Below are 17,908 nucleotides of genomic sequence, written 5' to 3'. Positions count from 1 at the left end.
CTTTTGAGTACTAGAGGAATACTATTCTTCCTTAATTCCTGGATATAAGAAATTGTTAGTCTTTGCAATTTTGAGTCATAATTTCTGCTAGTAACTTCTGGGATTTTATATGGTTTAAGTGTGCTGTGAGCTAAAACTTCACTGTTGCTTCCTTCGCTTATTTAAAGGGACAAATTCAATTTGGAAGACTTAGAATAAAATCTTGTCAGTCCAAACTGTTTTAATTTGAAGCAAAAGTATTATTTTTCATTATAACACTGTATAGTCAAATAATGCAGCATGGGAGATTATTTCAGTTTAATACTTTTGGGAAAGTAGCCCTTAGTTTTGTTTCTTTTCTGATCATTGTTACCATTTATGATTGATCATATATATGTATTTTTTTCCAATTAACTAGAATACAGCTGTGCATATGGCTCAAACAGATTCTTTCTCCTTTGTGGTCTTGGTGGGATTATTAGCTGTGGAACAACACATACAGCACTGGTTCCTCTAGACCTGGTTAAATGCAGAATGCAGGTTTGTTCTGCATGTTATGTGATGACAGAGCATGTTTAGTGTGGTATATTTAATTACTAATGAATTGGAAACATAAAATATACCTGGGACATCACTGTCCAGCAGTGCATGGAGCTTACATAAAAGCATGGTGTGTCTTTTTTTTTTTGCTGCAGAATACAGTTGTGAATATGGCTCACTCAAGTTTTATGCTCTCTGTGGCGTTGGTGGGGTCCTAAGTTGTGGCCTGACACACACTGGTGTTGTACCTCTGGATTTAGTGAAATGTCGTATGCAGGTTTGTATAAACTTAAACATTTCTTGAACTTCTATTTTCTATCTAGCCAGCATATTAAGAGTTTGCAGTAGGGATGCAGTATTTTGTGGATGACAAGAAGCAAGTAAACTTGAACGCTGCTTTATCAAATCTACTGCTGTAAGACTAGCAAAATACCACTTTCAAGAGAAGTAAAGGTATTAAGGATAATCTGGATGAATTGTTTTTGACAGCATTTAAGGTATGTTTAACTGACTATATTTGCTAAAAGGCACCCACCACAGTGTTACTCTGCTGGCTGGTTGGCTGTCCAGCACTGTTACAGTGCTTTTGGAGTAATGAAATAGTATCTTTTGGATCTGCGTTTTTTAGCCTGGAGTGACATGCATGTGTAATTTGATCCATTAACACTGTGGATATCAATGCATGGCTTATGGATTGGATATTTTCTAATGATGCCACTTTGAGAAGCGTGGCTAAGACTTGATTTGGTATCAGGAAGGCCCTCAGTGCTTGCGACTGCTTTCCTTGAAGTGGTTTTTGATTAAACTGAAAGGAACATCATTGCATTGCATTTATGACACATTAAAATCATCCTGTGAACAGCCATGAATGAAAACATACTAGTGGATTTATTCAGGCAACTCTGCAAGAATGAAGCAAATTAAAGCACACTTGTAAATTTCTGGAAATACAGTATTGCATAGGCTGTTGCATAGGCTGACACTGATTATAAGAATGGCCATTTTGTAATTACAGAACTTCTGAAATGAGGAGAGAACTATGAATTAGTCAAACCTCCTCATCACACTAGGAGTATGCATGTGCTATTCTTCAAAATTGTGTTCTTCTGAATGGCCTTTATTTAACAATGTTTACCAGAGAGGCTTTTTCACATTCTTGAGAGCACCTGAAATTCTGGTCTCAGACTAGGAAATCTGTAACACATCAGATGTGCTCAGTGTTCCGTTTTATTACATTGTAAGGGTGGTGATACTGCCCCTTCACTCTCCAGCACTTAGAGGGAGGTTCAGGAGGAGGGTTCCATGTGCATTCCAGGTGTGATCTTGTAAAACCTGTCAGCATTTATCTCTTTACAGATCCAGTACAGAGCATGTTACTAATCCTTCCTAAGTTCTCCAGAAGAAACTGTTGCCTGCCCTCTCATGTCTTTTTAAGAAGAGGTCACCTTTGCCATGGTTTAACTGAAAACAGGACACCTGTTACACACCTAATAACTAAGCATGGTTCTGACTTGAACATAGTCTCATTTTACAATGCCCGATTAAATATCCAATTTTCTAAAATTATGTCTTTTTAAAATTGACATATTTAGGTGAACTAGATCTCAAGTATATTCCTAGACTGCAAGACAAAAATACTGGCCAGTGCAGGTTGGCATGCACGTCCCATAGCTCTTTCTGAAAGCTTTGATTGGCATCCAGTTTGATATCTTCTTATCCTCTGAGGAAATGTGGGATGATGTCAAATATGAAAAGTAACAGTGGGATGTGACTTAATTACCTGTTAAAAAGTTTCTGCTAAATTACTTCCTTTCACCTGAAACAAAATTATTCAAGTCAGTCTTTTTAAAATTTTGTGGGCAGAAAACCATTTGTGTGTAGCCTTTATTGCCAAGTCAAAGTACAAATGTAGAAGTTTTTGAATACTCTTCGATCTGCTTTGCTCCATCTGTCTTAGTCTGACTATGTGGAGAGATCACACAGGAAAAGCAACCACCTCTGATTAGTAAACAGGTGAATCCTTATGTTTCTGGCAGTGCTTGGATGTTACATAGGTTTAGTGTGTAAAGTAGATGAGATTGCTGACAGGACCCATTAACTTTTTAAAAAATCTGACCTATCCATAGTTGTACCAGTGCACCATTTACAGTGTTAGAACAGGGATTTCAGTAAATCTTTTCATTACAGTCACATTGTTAATTTGAAGAATTGAAGTAAAACAAAATTCAGTTTGGTGGTTTCTGAGTATTGGGGAACATACCGGCTGTTAAAATAAGTCAGGGTTTGAGATTAGCAAGTAACCATTATGGTTACGTTAGTGTAACTTTGTGGTGAGTACATCATCTGTCCAGGGAATTATGGGAAGCCGGATGTCTGAGGAATTTAAAAACTAAAAATTTTGGATGGGGGTGTGAGAAGGAAAATAGTAAGCTTTCTCAAACATTTAACTGCCTGTTCTCTTTAGGTTGATCCACAAAAATACAAGAGCATCTTCAATGGATTTTCAGTGACAATCAAGGAAGATGGTGTTCGTGGCTTGGCTAAGGGATGGGCTCCAACCTTTATTGGCTATTCCATGCAAGGGCTTTGTAAATTTGGTTTCTATGAAGTTTTCAAAATCCTGTATGGCAACATGCTGGGAGAGGTAAGCCTTAAATGTTTTATGTAAAGCTATATGTCTGCAGCATAATAGTATTAGTGATAAGGAGTAATCACAAAGGCATGATTTATTAATAAAAATATGTTTAAATGAATTTCAGGAAAATGCCTATTTGTGGCGTACTTCGCTATATTTAGCCGCATCTGCCAGTGCGGAGTTTTTTGCTGACATTGCTCTGGCTCCAATGGAAGCTGCTAAAGTTCGTATTCAGACACAGCCTGGATATGCGAACACTCTACGGCAGGCTTTACCCAAAATGTTTGCAGAAGAAGGCATCTGGGCGTAAGCATCTCTTCATTTAAATTGAAATTCTTGATGTTCAGTACATTTTGTTAATGAAGAACTGCTGCTATAACTAATTCTGGCCTTAGTTTGTAATACTTTGGTCTTTGTATTTCAAGATAACACACTTCAGGCAATTTGTGCTGAACTGTTAATTCCACATGCTCCTTAGATCCATCTTTGTGAGTATCTTTGTGCTGAGTTCTGCTGGATAACTTCAGTTTCTAGCAGTTCCACTCAGAGATACTCAGCAACTTTCTGGTTGTACAGTCAAAGATGCTTGAGTCATTGGCATGTGAGAGTAATATAACTGCATGTTAGCTTTCTGTTCTGATAGAAGTGGCTGTAGATGTACAGGTCATGTCTCACTATCAGGACGTGGCTGGTATGCAGACATTGGCATTACTGCACTGGTAGTATCAGTACTACATTGCTGCAGTGCACTGTAATCTGAAAAGTGACTACAGAAACTGCTGTGCAGCCTGGGGACCGGGAAAATTTCTATTCATGTTGCTGTTTTAAGGTAGTACTCAGGAATGAATACAACTTAATTTTCTGTAGGTATTGACTGCATTACAGGTCGGTATGAAGAAATTGTATTCTTGATAGCAGCCATAAAAAATTTATTTCAGGTTAGAAATGTACCCTAAATACTGAAGAAAATGAAACTGAGTTTGTCTCTTCTCTGATTAAGTTTCTATAAAGGTGTTGCTCCGCTGTGGATGAGACAGATTCCATACACAATGATGAAATTTGCCTGCTTTGAACGTACTGTTGAAGCTCTCTACAAGTACGTTGTTCCCAAGCCACGAAGCGAATGTACAAAAGGAGAACAGCTGGTAGTCACATTTGTTGCAGGCTATATTGGTAAGGAATCTTCAAGTCCTACACTTCATTAATGGATTACTGCAACTCTAGGGACCTGTTGCTTTTCAGAATATTAAGCAGATGTCACTAACATGGGAGAATTTACTTGCAACTTCAAAATGTGGAGAAATAACTATAATCAGTCTGTTAGGGGAAAATGGGTCTGTAATAGGACACTACTCTTAACCAATGTTGATGGCCACATTTAGAAACTGCAGCTGATTTAAGTGAAAATTTGCATCTTTTTCAGTCTTGGGAAGGTAAGAGAAATTTGGATGGAAGGGGGATTTTCAGTATCCAAAGATTCACAAGTTTTCTTCTGGTTGTTTTCTTCTGCTCAGAAGTTTCAGCTGGTTGTACTTAGCGTGTCCAGTAATGGTACAGCTAAAACATCACAGAACTAATGTCAAATTATTCTTTCAGCTGGTGTGTTCTGTGCAATTGTTTCCCATCCTGCTGACTCTGTGGTGTCTGTATTGAACAAAGAAAAGGGCAGCTCAGCTTCACAGGTTCTTATGAGGCTTGGATTCAAAGGTACATTCTTACTTTCATGTATTTTGGATCAAGTGTTTTTGGTGTTTTGGAGAGGATTTAGTTTTTTTCATGCCATTTTATGCTGCTCATGCTTTATGGTTTGCTCTCCAGGTGTATGGAAGGGTCTGTTTGCTCGTATCATCATGATTGGTACCCTGACTGCACTACAGTGGTTCATCTACGATTCTGTCAAGGTTTATTTCAGACTTCCTCGTCCACCTCCACCTGAAATGCCAGAATCTCTGAAGAAGAAGCTTGGTCTAACTGAATAGACAACTCATGGACTGCTGGCTGCCCCAGTGATGAGTTTCATGAAACTTTTATATATTTGACTATGTAGAAAACAAACTCTATACAATGTCATTATTGGCTGTGCCCTCATCTCACATGAGGGTTTAAATTCTACCACTGTCATTGCCTGAAATAAATGAGAAACAGAGTGCTTAGTGTCTGTTTACTACTGCATATGTAAGCTTCATTTCATAGTAGCAAATATTTCAAATACTCTCCTGGCTTCCCCTTCTCCCCCCCCCAAAAAAAAGTTTAAAAAAAAATATCCTGTTCCACAGTTTAGAAACTCTAGAGAAATGTTACTCTTCCACTTAAAATTAGGCTTTCTCTGTTTCCAGAGAAGTGCCAAGAACCTGTCCTTGCAGAACTGCAGAAAATTAACTGCAGTCGTGTGCACTTTGAGCCCACTGATCATTTGCCTGTAGTAAGCTGTTACTGTAGAACAGCTGAACTCCTGAATGGCTGAGATGAGACTGGAGTCTGACTGGGCATCGTGGTCATGATATCAGTGTTCCCCACAGAGATAAAAGGAACCTTATGCATACTGGAGCTGTTTCTGCCTTGGGATGGTCATCCCAATTTAACTTATACTTACTTGACTAATTTCTGCTTCTGTTGGCTTTGAACCACACCAAAGAACTTGGCCCTTCTGATTGTCCTGTGGACTTAAACAGTAGTTGCTACCTCTTAACTAGGGAAAAGCTGATGTTAATAAAGATTTTAAAATATATTTCACTACTAATGGTGTACTTCAGCTTTACAGTAAAATAAAAGTGGTTTGTGTTTTATCCTAGAGTTTGAAAAACTTCTCCCTACATTTGCTACAGCTGTAGTTTTTTATTTCAATTATTTTTTGTCTGAATTAAATTAATACTGAATTATGGTTGAACCATGTATTTCTGCAGCACAAGGAGCCATACCAGGTTTTTTGGACATTGATGTGAAGAAATACATGCTCCTTGGCACACAAGAGGAGACAGTTGAGGCAATGTTAAGGTATTTGTTCTTGAATTTTTTCTCGAGTCTTTTAGTGAAGGGTGATCATGCTGCCTTCTGCATTTCACCTGCTCAGTAGCCCACAGATGAATCACTACACCCTATGCAGCTCACAAAGTAGAGCTGGAGCTGATGTGGTTTTTGTGCAAAACTGTGGATATGCTGCCTTACAGCATGTGTGCTGTTGATACTGAACTTAGCTTGGCACTCACGTATGTTATCCTGCTTCTTCCTCTTTACTTGGCTCCTTCGGAGCCAAAAGGACAAATCTGGCAGGTGCTATTGAAATGGCATAAACGTACTGACTGCTGCATCTTGCTGGAGTTGGATGTGCCTGTTATTGTAGCACTGAGCATCTCACCCCCTGGGAAAACTCTCCAGCTTCCAAAATTTAGAATAATTACGCTAAATAAGAAAGCTGGGCCTTATTTTGAATTGTTGCCTTTCAGAATGCGGAGTAAAAGCTAAAACGACACCATTTTCCTGTCACCATGACAGTAATAAAGGCACTCTTAGAGCAGCTGGTATCTGCTTGCATTACACAGCAAAGTCCAATACCCTAAGTCTAAATAAAGTATTTGTACAAGTACTTTGTAGTTGAATTAAAATTATTTAACGCTAAAAGTATGCAAACCTTGTTTCCCCATTGTGAATGGGAACCTTTGGAATTATTTAATGAGTCATTAAATGTTTGTAAGAGCTTCCTTGGAGAAGAGCCTTTACTATGACTTGATCTTGTATCAAGACTGTTGGAAGTTGTGTGTATGGTGCAACTTGCTAGGCAGAACTGTCACTTGTGTATCAAGTGATACTGGATATCAGTTTCTCTAGAGGCATGTTTCAACTCAGTAGATTTTTCTTTGTTTGCTGAAAGTTCCTTCTAATCCTGGGGAAAGTGGTCTGTCAAATCTTAAGCCTGGCAGAAGAGTGAAACAAGCTTGGCTCATGCAGTGAGGTAGTCTGTCAAGCAAGCTAGTGCTGAGCTAAATTTCTCAAGGCTCTCATTCTATATGTGGAGCACATATGTGGAGCACATCGCACATTTTTTCTCTAGGATTGAGTCAGTGTTGCACAGTTGTTACAAATATGTACAATAATAAGAGAATCTTAAGTCCCTTTTCTCATCGCTTAAGGGTAGACCTAAAATTATCTTTTTAAAGATGCTCAGATAATTTTATCTAGGTAGATCTGAGATAAGACTACAAGGAGCAGCCAGCAGTTCTCCTTCTGTAACTGAGAAAGGGAAAATACACTTAGTGCTCCTTGCAGTGTTGTGTTTCAGGGGAAAACCCAAGACGGGGAGAGAATTGCCTTGCAGCTGCCGGCTTCATTGACATTCAGCCATAGGATTGTTCAGATGCTTGTTAGGAAAGGGGGTTGCTTAAAGGGTTTCCTGCTGGTGTTTTAAATAAGCTTCAGTGGGAAAAATGTAGTATTAAGATGCATTTAAAAGGTCAACTTTGTTATTGATAACTGCTTTGTGCATAATGCCTGGTACATTTTCCAAAGGTTCAGATGGAGCAGTGGTGCTTTTGATGGATTTGCATTTCCATTGCAAGGAAAGTCCTGCATCAAAAAGGGGTACCCCATTTTGAACTTGGATAACTCCAGACCCATCACTATACCCCAAAGTGCTCTGTAAAACATGGATTATGTATATGCTGCTTGTGTATATTTTATGAAGGAGAAAACATCCTTTCTTGCTGGTTTTGGAGCTGAGCTTTTTTGTTTAAAGCATACCATATACATAAATTTGGAATAACAAGTGCATTTGCACATGGTGTTTGTATCAGGTTGTACTACAGATGAAATGTGCTGACACTTGCTGATACTCGCGGAAATGTCTGTTGCATATCATTTTAAAATGGGCTGTAATAATACAAATAGTTGTAACTCATTTACATTTCTACATAGAAATGATGTAGTTCACAGTGAAAACAATAAACATCCTGCTTTTTTATAGCAAATATGAGTACTTTGGGTAGATGAGCTTAATAGCTGCATGGCCTTGTTACAGAATACAATTTTTGTAACTCAGTACTGGGGAGAAAGAGACTGCTAGCACGAAATTCTTGGCTGAGCAGACGTTCTGGTGTGTAAAAGTAGATTTTAATGTTTTGGGATTACTTTGCTCATGTAATTTTTCATCATTGATCACTTAATTCTGTTGCTGGCTTTTGGGTTGTTTTTTTCAAGTTGCTGACAAGAATATTAATTGGCCAGTTTTGTACCTGAAAACTAAACTGAAAGCAAAGATGGACTGAATATCACTACAGGCTGGGCTCAATAGGATGATCTGTTTTAAGTAGCATAGCTGTAATTTTCATTATTACCTGAATCTCACAATCATTTAATAAAATTGCAGAGTATCACTGCATGACCCTAGAAATGAACTAAGGGTTTCTATCATTCCTGAGCTGATACTCTCCCCAGCACTAAGAGTACTAAAACAAGGAGGCAAGGTTACCAATCTGCTTTAAATTTTTGAAAAATACCTCACTCTCTGCTCACCTTTTTCACTGCAGAAAGAGCTCTCTGCTTCTCTCTTTAGAGCTACTAAGCTACTATAAAACTTCCATTTTGTAGAACAGTGGAGATGTGTGCTTGAAGGGCAAACAGAGATTTGCAATACCTGTGGTGATTATGGGAGAGTTTCTGATCGCTCGCCTTACTGCTGAAGTCAGTACGGTGGTGTGACAACTTTATAGATACAGATTATTCTAAAATATTTTTTCCAAGTAAACTTTACCTTTGTGACTTAATTTTTTTGTCTTGCTTGCAGCAAGAAAAATTTCTGAAAGGATTATAATGCTTTAGACCTGCACTTCCTGGGAAGGAAGGGTGGGAGGTCTGCATACCTCTAAAGGCAAAGGGAAATGAATGGTCCTGTAACACTTTTTGCACGCTTAACTTACCTTGGAGACCATGCACAAGACTGTACACTCAGCTTTTCACTGGGAGATGTGTTCTAGAATTTGGAGGTTGAAAGTGAAATCCACAGTTGTTTATCCTGGCTTGTTTTCTGGTTAATGTTCCAAGGAGTGAGTGTACTCTTTTCATGCAGACAGACCTGTGCTGTGTCAAGGCTACTCAGATTAACTGTGCAGCTGGAATGTATTTTCCACATCACTTGTGTAGATGTTGCTCTACCAGTTCTCCAGTTCTGCCTCTGCAGATTCTTACTGGCTACTGACCACAAACGATGCATTCATAAAATTGAAAGCAAAGTAAATAAAATTACTGTAGCCTGGGATGCCTTTAATCCACAAAATATTTATTGTATAACCCTCCAACTCCTAAGGTGTATGTGCATGTGTACATACGTTGTTTCAGATATGATATGCAATGCATGCTTTAGCATGGCTGTTCTTTAATTCTGCTGCCTCCTTCAAATGCCATTTGGTTATTTTCAGGGGCTCACTTAAGAACTGTGTGGAAGAACAAAGGGACAGGGGTTGGTACAGTATCTGCGGATGTTTTCTAGGAAAACTTGTCTTTTGACAGGTTTATTCTTGCCATTTGTCAGGCGGACTGGAAAGAGGTAAAAGAAAGGGGGAGGTAGGAATGGACCTATACCAAAAAGAGAAAAGCTTTAAACAAAGTATTTGAGGTTGACTGTGGGCAAAGAAGCAAAGAAGGTACAGAAGACCAGCAACGTGAAGCAGCCCAAAAAGACATGGAATGTGTATGAGGATGAGAATAGTGGGGGAGAAGAATGCTTGTATCTTCCATACAATCAAGAGTCTAGTAGTTTCAAGATGTTCAGGTATGGCCAACTGAGAACTTAACACAGGCCTTACTGTATACTTACACTTCTTGATATAATTTCATTTACAGGCATTTTCTGAGTTGCTGTATCGCTTCTAATTGATCTTTATAGTAATTTTTATTCCTATTTAGTGCACTTCCCTCCCCCACCTTCCTCTGCTAAAACCATTCCCACTATCTTGTTACTGCCAGCTGCATTTTCAAATGTCTCAGCTCTGTTGTTCTTCAGCACCAAAATAGTCCCAGTAGTTCAGAGCAGTAGCCTTTTGGGACGCAAGTGGCTTCTCTTTGCTAATTTTGCTGCTCACTATAGTATTTTACAGACTTAAGAAATAATGAATGAATAAAACTTAGGATTCTTGAGCAGACACCGTGACACTGGGATAAAGCCATCAGCAGCATCAATAGGTCTTTCAGAGCATTGTCCCTATAGATCTGTATTTTAAAGACAGAACAGTGCTGCACAGTAATTTTGATTTACAGTTACAAAGCCTCACACAAAGCCTTACACAAATTATTCCATCTAAATGTGACAAACTTTTGCACGGCATCAGCAATAGTTCTGAACATTTCTTGCTTTGCTGCATTTACCCTGTTAAATACTATTTAAAAAATAACCCAGTTTACAAAAATCATAGAGTGAATATATTGAGACAAAGTGCTACTGCTGTTCGACTACCTCTTGTTTAGCTGAAAGCCACAATTCTATTCCTTCTTTTGGAGCAGGAAAGCAAAACTGGAGAGCTGTCATTCTTGGGTCCTGCTTTCTTCATGAAAGCAAACTCTAAAGCTTAGAACATAATTTTATGCTTTAACACTGCTTTATTGTACAAAACAAGCAATTTATTAAATATAGCATCTGTCATTCTTCAGAAAGACAAATACATGCAGAGAGATATGTTTTTTGTTCACATTATTATTTCTCCCTTGAAATAAGTATGACTTTCCTGTCCTGCTCAAAGGAATAGGAAAAATTTCAGGTTCAGGTGTGCTTCTAAAGGAAGCCTTTAAATATTGTCTGTCTTCTCAGTACTACACATGATGGAGTTAACAGTCCTCAAACACTGTTCTTTAGGCAGCAGCCTTTCAGTGATCAATTCATGTCTGAAATCTTGGTTATTTCATCCTTTGCATCCTTGATCTCGGTTTGAACTCTTGTTAGATTGGCCAATTTCTCATTGAGTAAAGCAATTTCCTTCTCCCGCCGTAACACTTCCTCCACTAATCTTCCTATTCTCAGTGTTAGGTCATTTATTAAGGGCTCCAAGATGGCAAACTCCTTTTTAACTTTGTACATCTTAGGTTTTAAATCATTTGCAAATGTAACTGTCTTCAGAACTTTTGCTCTGTCACCTTCAAGATTCAAAAGTCTATCGGAATGCTTGTTAAAATCACTCCTTAACTCAGACAGTGCTGTCTTAATTTGTTCGATTTTTCTTGCATTACTGGAGGCCAGGCTTTGTATTTTGGTACTTCGGTCGATGCTACTGGTAAGGAGGTCACCTATATTTTTTACTGTTGCCTTTTCACCTTTTTCTACTTTATCTTCTAGTGTTTGCAAAGAATCTGTCAGTGCAGTCATTTCGGAGACCAGGCCTGAAATGCGCCTTATGTCAGTTTTTACTGTCACAATTGTCAATGTTACGTTTTTTGCTACAGAAGCCACATTCTGTTCAGCGCTTGAAACTGCATGAAAAAGGCTGGTTAAATTCTTCTCCAGTTCTTCTTGTTTTTTAATTATGCTGCTAGACCATGTTTTCATTGTATAAATATCTTCCTGGAGATATTTAATGTGAGAAATTATGTGAAGATCTTCCAGCTGTTTCATTAAGTTCCAAGTCTTTTCACACTAGAGGGATACAAAAATATTTCTAGCTTAACAACTCAACGTCAAAATTCAAGCTATACTTTAATGAAATATCTTACTATTCTGATGTTCAATTTGAGTGCAAACCCTGTCTCTAAACTTCTGTTACAACACAACCAATTTTTTTTTTTTCTGGTCAGTATACGTAACAAATGTTAGTGCTTCTTCTCTTACAACAAAAAATTACAAGAAGGTGCTCCATGACTTTCCAAGGTGACCTCTGGAAACACAAGTCATCAAATGGAATCTTCTTCCATATATAGGAATTTTTAAGTGTCCATAGAAGCTATTTTAGTGAAGGAAAACTCATGCTACTGCTGGATTTTTGTCTTGATTTCCTAGTTCACTCTTTTATTTTCTTATGATTGGTTCTTGATTTTCAAATTTGAGAGGAAAAAAGGAAATTACCTGAGTGATACAATCCTGTTCAATCCCCAATAAGTCAGGGTAGAACTTGGAGAGAAAAAAAACACTGAACAGGCAAACTGAAACACATTCTAAGAGGCTAGAATTAGTTTCATACTAATTCTTTTCTGGACACTAATAGTAAAAATATCACAGAAACAAATATTTTTAATTCTTCATACCACTGGCAATGTAGCCACGCTGCCCCAAAAAGATACGAAGTAGAAACACTAGAATTGGAACACACTTGTGAAAAGTATTTAAAAAACATTGCTTTATATAATAGCTTTTCCTAATAGCACATGGAATATTGATGTCTTTACTCTGTACCCTTTCTGAAGGAGCAGTTTATTTTGAATTAGATTATGTACCAGGATAGGGAAATTCACTACAATATATTTTTATTTTGAATATGACTGTAAACAGAAATTTATACATAAGCAATAATTATATGAAACCAACACAGCTTTAGAACATTGAGAAACACTGGTTTCATAGTCTCTTGAATGGGCAGTGTTACCCGTTTAGTGAAGATTGCAGTGGAGTTCTAGAGAAATGAATGTACAAACCCAGAAGAATTCAAGTTAGGTCTGATTAAGTCATAAATGTTGTGGGTTCATACTGTTTCTACTAAGCAATCTCCTTTCCTGAGAAATACAAAATTATCAAGACAGTAAGTCTGCAGACGATTTATGTTGTCCCTGAGGTCCAAATTTCAATAAATGACTATCAGGCCTATTTGGTAGTACTACATCATGTGTAAGTAGGTCTGTGGATAAACTGGGTATTCCCTGGCCCCAAGCACGTAACTCCACTGATTTCATTAATTACTTTTGCAGCTCTTGGTTCAGCAAACTTTGGGAAACAATGTCAGCAACACTGTTAATTTTTTTTTCCTTTGAAATGCAGAGCAATACCAGACATATCGTGTAATGCCTAACAAAGAACATCCTACAGAAGAAAAGGTTAAACTTTGTTTCTAAAGCACCAAAACACACCCCCCAAAAAAACCTCAAAAAACCAACAAAACAGCCCTTGCACTAATACAGTGACAGACCAAGCCAAACATGTAAATTAAATGATGGAAGAAGAATCTAACAGGAGTATCTGTTAATAAGAACTTCAGTCTACGTGTAGTTCAATGACTTCAATGGCAGAACAAACCAATGCCAGTGATTTTAGGAGGCTGGAAAAGGCTGGAAATGAGGTCTAAGGATGCCAGGTCCTTGGGGTCAAACAAATAAATGGTAACACAGCTGCTATGTAAATACCAGCTGCTTGTACGTGCCAGAACAAGACAAGGTTCTCATTAGGGGGTACTTCACTAGTATTTTCTGTAAGGGTGTTGTATCTAAGCTTCAGCTGTTAAAAATGTGTTCAGTGCTTTCCTGCAGCACAAAACCAATATGGTGTACAATACATTAAAAGCAAGCTACAGCTATCTCTACTGAGAAATAAGTGATTAATTGTTCACTGTTACAAGTCCATGGAACATAATACAAACAGTAACAACAAAAGAAACTAAGTAGGGAAAACTAAATATAAACTAAAAATATGACCTTTTCCCCCCTTAAATCTAAATTCTTTGCTTCAAATTAATTTTTAATAAAAAAGATATTTTAATAAATAAGCTGAAAATGATCCTTAATTTAAGAAAATACTCCTTTCCTTTAACAAAGTTACTGTCTTGCTCTCCAGCCTCTTCCTCAGCCTTTCAGGCTGTTCCAATGTCTCTTTAGATCAATGACAATACCTCAGCTATCCTTGACATACATTGAAATCACATTATTTACAAACAAGTGCTTTTTCATCAATGAAAAACCTAAGTCCAAATTCACTGATCCCCATTGTGGTCATTTTCTAAGTTAAAGCTTTCTAAAGTTCCTTCTTCTGCTTTTGAAGATACTGTTATGTCAGGCACTGTTTCTAGAACAGCTATTTCAGACCACACTTTGAACATGCTGCCATTGGACTGTAGGCCTTCAAGAACCTTCTGCATCGCCACTGTATCAGAAACAGTTTTCAGCATGTCATTTTCCACAGCGTACAGCTGTGTCTTCAACTCCTGTATCTTTTTCTCCATACCAAGCAATTCACTTGACAATCTAAGAATAGAGTGAATAGCATTTTCAATTGTTGGCAAATGGGTCTTGCACTCCTCAATTTTAGGTTCATAGTTTGCAAGTTTCTGATTCAGGTCTGTGTCCTTGGCTACCAGACTATTCTGTTCTTCTTCTAGCTTTTCAACTGACTTTGCATCCAAGTTCAACTTTTGTTCAACTCTAGAGAATTCATCATCTTCTTGTAGTTTTAGTGTTCTGATATTTCTGGCTGTACTGTCTTCCAAATCTCTTACTCTTTCTGAAAGGGCTTTAATTCTTTGGTCAACTTCATTAATTTTAGAAGTAACTTCTGTGTGTATGAACTTTGCTTCGGATTTTAAACCACTAGCATTTGTGTTCATTTCATCCAGGCTTCTTCTCCAGAAATTTGTAACATTTTGGAACTTGTCATTAATGCTCTGCATCTTTAGAGAGAGAGTCTGTTCATTGTTCTGAATATCATTTATGATGTTATGAAGAGAAGATATTTCCTGCCCAAACTCTGTCATCACAGAGACGGATGAGGCAGCTTCCCGCAGGATACTTTCAGAAGGCTCAAGCTGCATTTACAACACAAAACAATGTCTGTGTCTACTTAACAAAAGTAAGAACAGAAAACCATTTCCATTTATTAAGAGAGAATAAAGTCCCTTAAAAGCCACTGTACTTGTTACAAAGCTCCTCCATGATGCGTTTCCATGTTTCATCTTTAAAATATTGTTGGTTAACCTAGCATGAAAAAGTCATGGAAAAAAGGTATGTCTGTTGTTGAATTTCTATAGAATATATGCAATTTTCCATGTTTGGTTTTTTTGGTGTCCAAAATACAGTAAATCCCATGCAACATTTTGCAATCTGAAGTGCAGTATATAAATAAACAAATTACATCATGTATAAATGACATTATTCTGAGATCAGTGCTGAAACAAAATCACTGGCATGAGCCATGTTGTGCTACCATCATTATCTGTGAGGTATCAGGGATAATTCGGCAGCCAGCACAGCTTTTCTACTTGATAGTGTCACACATGGTAATACATGTTTCACTACTACTGTATTTTCTTATCTATCACTTCATTATGTCTTCATATTATTAGAACAGATCTGCTACATCAAAATGCCTGTAAATTTTCTTCAAATCAATGTATGTTAGAATCACACACAAAAGAGGACTGGTAGAATGAAATATGTGCATATATGTAAGTTCTTAAAAATAGTTTCGTTCCTGAAAAATAATACTGATATACAACCACTGTATTCACATACTGGAACAATGGCATGGATTGACATGCTTTGTCACATGAAACAGTCTCTAAAGGCCTATTCACAGGCAAGTAAAACACATTATGAAAACTTATTTTAAATCAGTCAGTTAAACTAACAAAATAACAATGAAGTAAAACAATGACAAATGTTCACCAAAGATTATCCAATTAAGATGTTAATGATTACCTTTTCAGAAATTAGGTTTACTTTATTTCCCACATCCAGGATTTTTCCAGCTTCTTGCTGTAAGAAATTGTACTTTCTTTCCAGATCAGCAAATTGGCCTGACTGCTGAAATAGAAACCTGCAAATTTCAAGTAAATAAACAGAAAACATAAGTACTTAATTAGCATATATTAAGTATTCCAGGACCTGATTCACAGCAAATAGTTACTGGTGGAATTCGTGTTCACAAAATTTGCTAGATCAATACATGACAGAAAAAAAAATTAATGAAGTTGATCTGTCTTGATACTGGAGTTACGTTCCAAAAGAGGTGGAACAAGGAAGCATCCGTAGATGTCTTCGCTGTTAGACTGCATGCTAAGGTAACTAAGGCACTGATACTGCTAAGATATTTTAAAACATCTTTAACAAAGATATTTGACCTTTACTTAAAGACTCCACCTGATGAACAGTTTATCACACTGCTGAGCAAATTATTTACAGAGAACTCCACTTCTTCTGTCGAATTATTTACTGCCTGCCAAATGAGCACTTACAGTCAGACTAAGCTGCTCTTCAGGTAGATGTAGTCTCCAAAGGAGTTATTTAGAATTCATGAGCAAGGCACCTTCAACACGATGTAACAGATGGAGCTTCTATAGTAATGTAATAGTAACTGCACACCAATGTTTCCATGCTGGTGAATACTGCTACTCTTTCCTTGATCCTTATGGCTTTAACAAGTTTATAAGCATTTAGCCCAAGCACTCTGGTGACATGTATATCAAACAGCCCACAGAATACAAAAGAAAATACTAAAACCCTCTTTAGAGAATTACCTACCAGGTCACCACCAGGCAAACAGCAAGAGAAATGATACTCAAACTTGTTCTTGAGTCCATCCAAAAAGAATTCCGATTATTGCTGGTCCTGGGACTTGCCAGCTTCCCATAATTACTGTGCTTCTCGGCTTTTTGTGAACCTTCGTTGGTCTTGGATGAAGAAATACCTTTTTTCCTTGGCTTAACTTCAGACATATTGTGGCCTGAAGCAAATGAGAGAGCTAGAAAAAAGAAACAGAAAGGACTAGTTTTTACTTCTTACTTTTAAACATCCTCAAACACAAACTTTTGCTCTTTAAGTACACAAATACATCCCCAAAAATGTTTCTTTCGGTGTTTACTATGCTTCCTAGTTATGTGAACTTTTGTAAAGTATCATAATACTTTCACTAGCTTTCTGTATTACAGAGCACTGCTTTCGTGTTTTCTCCAACTGAACTGGCTTTTCAAGCTTAAGCTAATTTCACCTTTCCAGAAATATTTCATCTGCTGTGGCATAAGCTATTTTAAATATGTAAAATCACAAGGATTAAAAGCATATTTCTGTTTGTAGCTGATGACTGTCACAAGTTCATCAGCAATGTCACTGACGACCTTGTGTTTTACCTGTAGATTTAAAAAATATTACCTACACCACACTAAAAGGGGAAAGTTAATTTATCAATTTAAAAAATATAATAGCAAATCAAGCTTTAATTTAGAAATAGTTCTGTTATAATGATTTCATGTCATCTGTAGAACACAAACATCAGTTAATAAGTCATGATAGAAAAATTCAGAAGATTCGTGAAATCATGCCTCTAGAAAAAAGAAAAACTGTAACTTCTTGATAAAATTAAGGTCAGAATAGATTGAGGCAATATGAATCTCTAGCTCATATTTTAACCAACCAAGTGAAGTACAGAGTGTAGGTTTTAAGCCTAAAAGCTTCCACCATACAGCTCAAAATAGATTTGATCCTTGGCAAAGTTGCTTTAGCATAATTTGAGACCAAACTGTTGTGCTGTTTTGTTAGATCGCTTTGCAGCATTACCGCTTAGTCACATATCAAAATATAAATATTTGGAGATTCTTACAAAGTCACTTACAGGGGTAAAAAGCATTGTTTAAAATCTAATCTGTCATGCAGGTACCTTAGAGCTGTTTGAGTCACAGTACTAGGAAACATGCTCTGAGCTTGAAATATGGAGAAAAACAAGTTTTTAATTTCCCAAAAAAAAAAAAAACCCAACCAACCAAAGTTAAAGTGGAGGCAAAAAAAATAGAGATCTGAATAGTTGTTAGGAAAAGAGTTTAACAGAGAAAAGCAAAGTTCTGCTTTAAAAGGACGGCTTCAGCGCGCAGC

At 37.2% G+C, this 17,908-nt stretch overlaps 2 protein-coding genes across 3 annotated transcripts; one reads left to right on the top strand and one right to left on the bottom strand.

Moving 5' to 3' along the window:
- The first annotated feature begins 646 nt into the window (after window positions 1-646).
- SLC25A3 (solute carrier family 25 member 3) lies at window positions 647-8,115 on the top strand. Its single transcript, XM_008636670.1, has 6 exons — window positions 647-796; window positions 2,984-3,163; window positions 3,279-3,460; window positions 4,155-4,327; window positions 4,751-4,861; window positions 4,973-8,115. Exons 1-6 carry the CDS (start codon window positions 647-649, stop codon window positions 5,131-5,133), a joined length of 957 nt encoding a protein of 318 aa, XP_008634892.1. The 3' UTR covers window positions 5,134-8,115.
- A 1,286-nt stretch (window positions 8,116-9,401) lies between these two features.
- On the bottom strand, window positions 9,402-17,216 carry IKBIP (IKBKB interacting protein). 2 transcript variants are annotated; one of them, XM_008636548.2, is made up of 3 exons: window positions 16,565-17,165; window positions 15,743-15,860; window positions 9,402-11,765 (listed from the first exon to the last, which is right to left on the bottom strand). In XM_008636548.2, exons 1-3 carry the CDS (start codon window positions 16,756-16,758, stop codon window positions 11,010-11,012), a joined length of 1,068 nt encoding a protein of 355 aa, XP_008634770.1. In that variant the 5' UTR covers window positions 16,759-17,165; the 3' UTR covers window positions 9,402-11,009. The 2 variants fall into 2 exon arrangements, with proteins under 2 accessions (XP_008634770.1, XP_008634768.1); XM_008636546.2 differs by lacking the exon at window positions 9,402-11,765 and adding an exon at window positions 12,122-14,850 and having other exon boundaries at window positions 16,565-17,216.
- Window positions 17,217-17,908: the final 692 nt, after the last annotated feature.

The sequence above is a fragment of the Corvus brachyrhynchos genome, unplaced genomic scaffold, assembly GCF_000691975.1.
Source record: "Corvus brachyrhynchos isolate BGI_N302 unplaced genomic scaffold, ASM69197v1 scaffold56, whole genome shotgun sequence".
Taxonomy (NCBI): Eukaryota; Metazoa; Chordata; class Aves; order Passeriformes; family Corvidae; genus Corvus; species Corvus brachyrhynchos.
The sequence above is the reverse complement of the archived record's forward strand: the minus strand, read 5'-3'. Positions and strand labels throughout refer to the sequence as shown.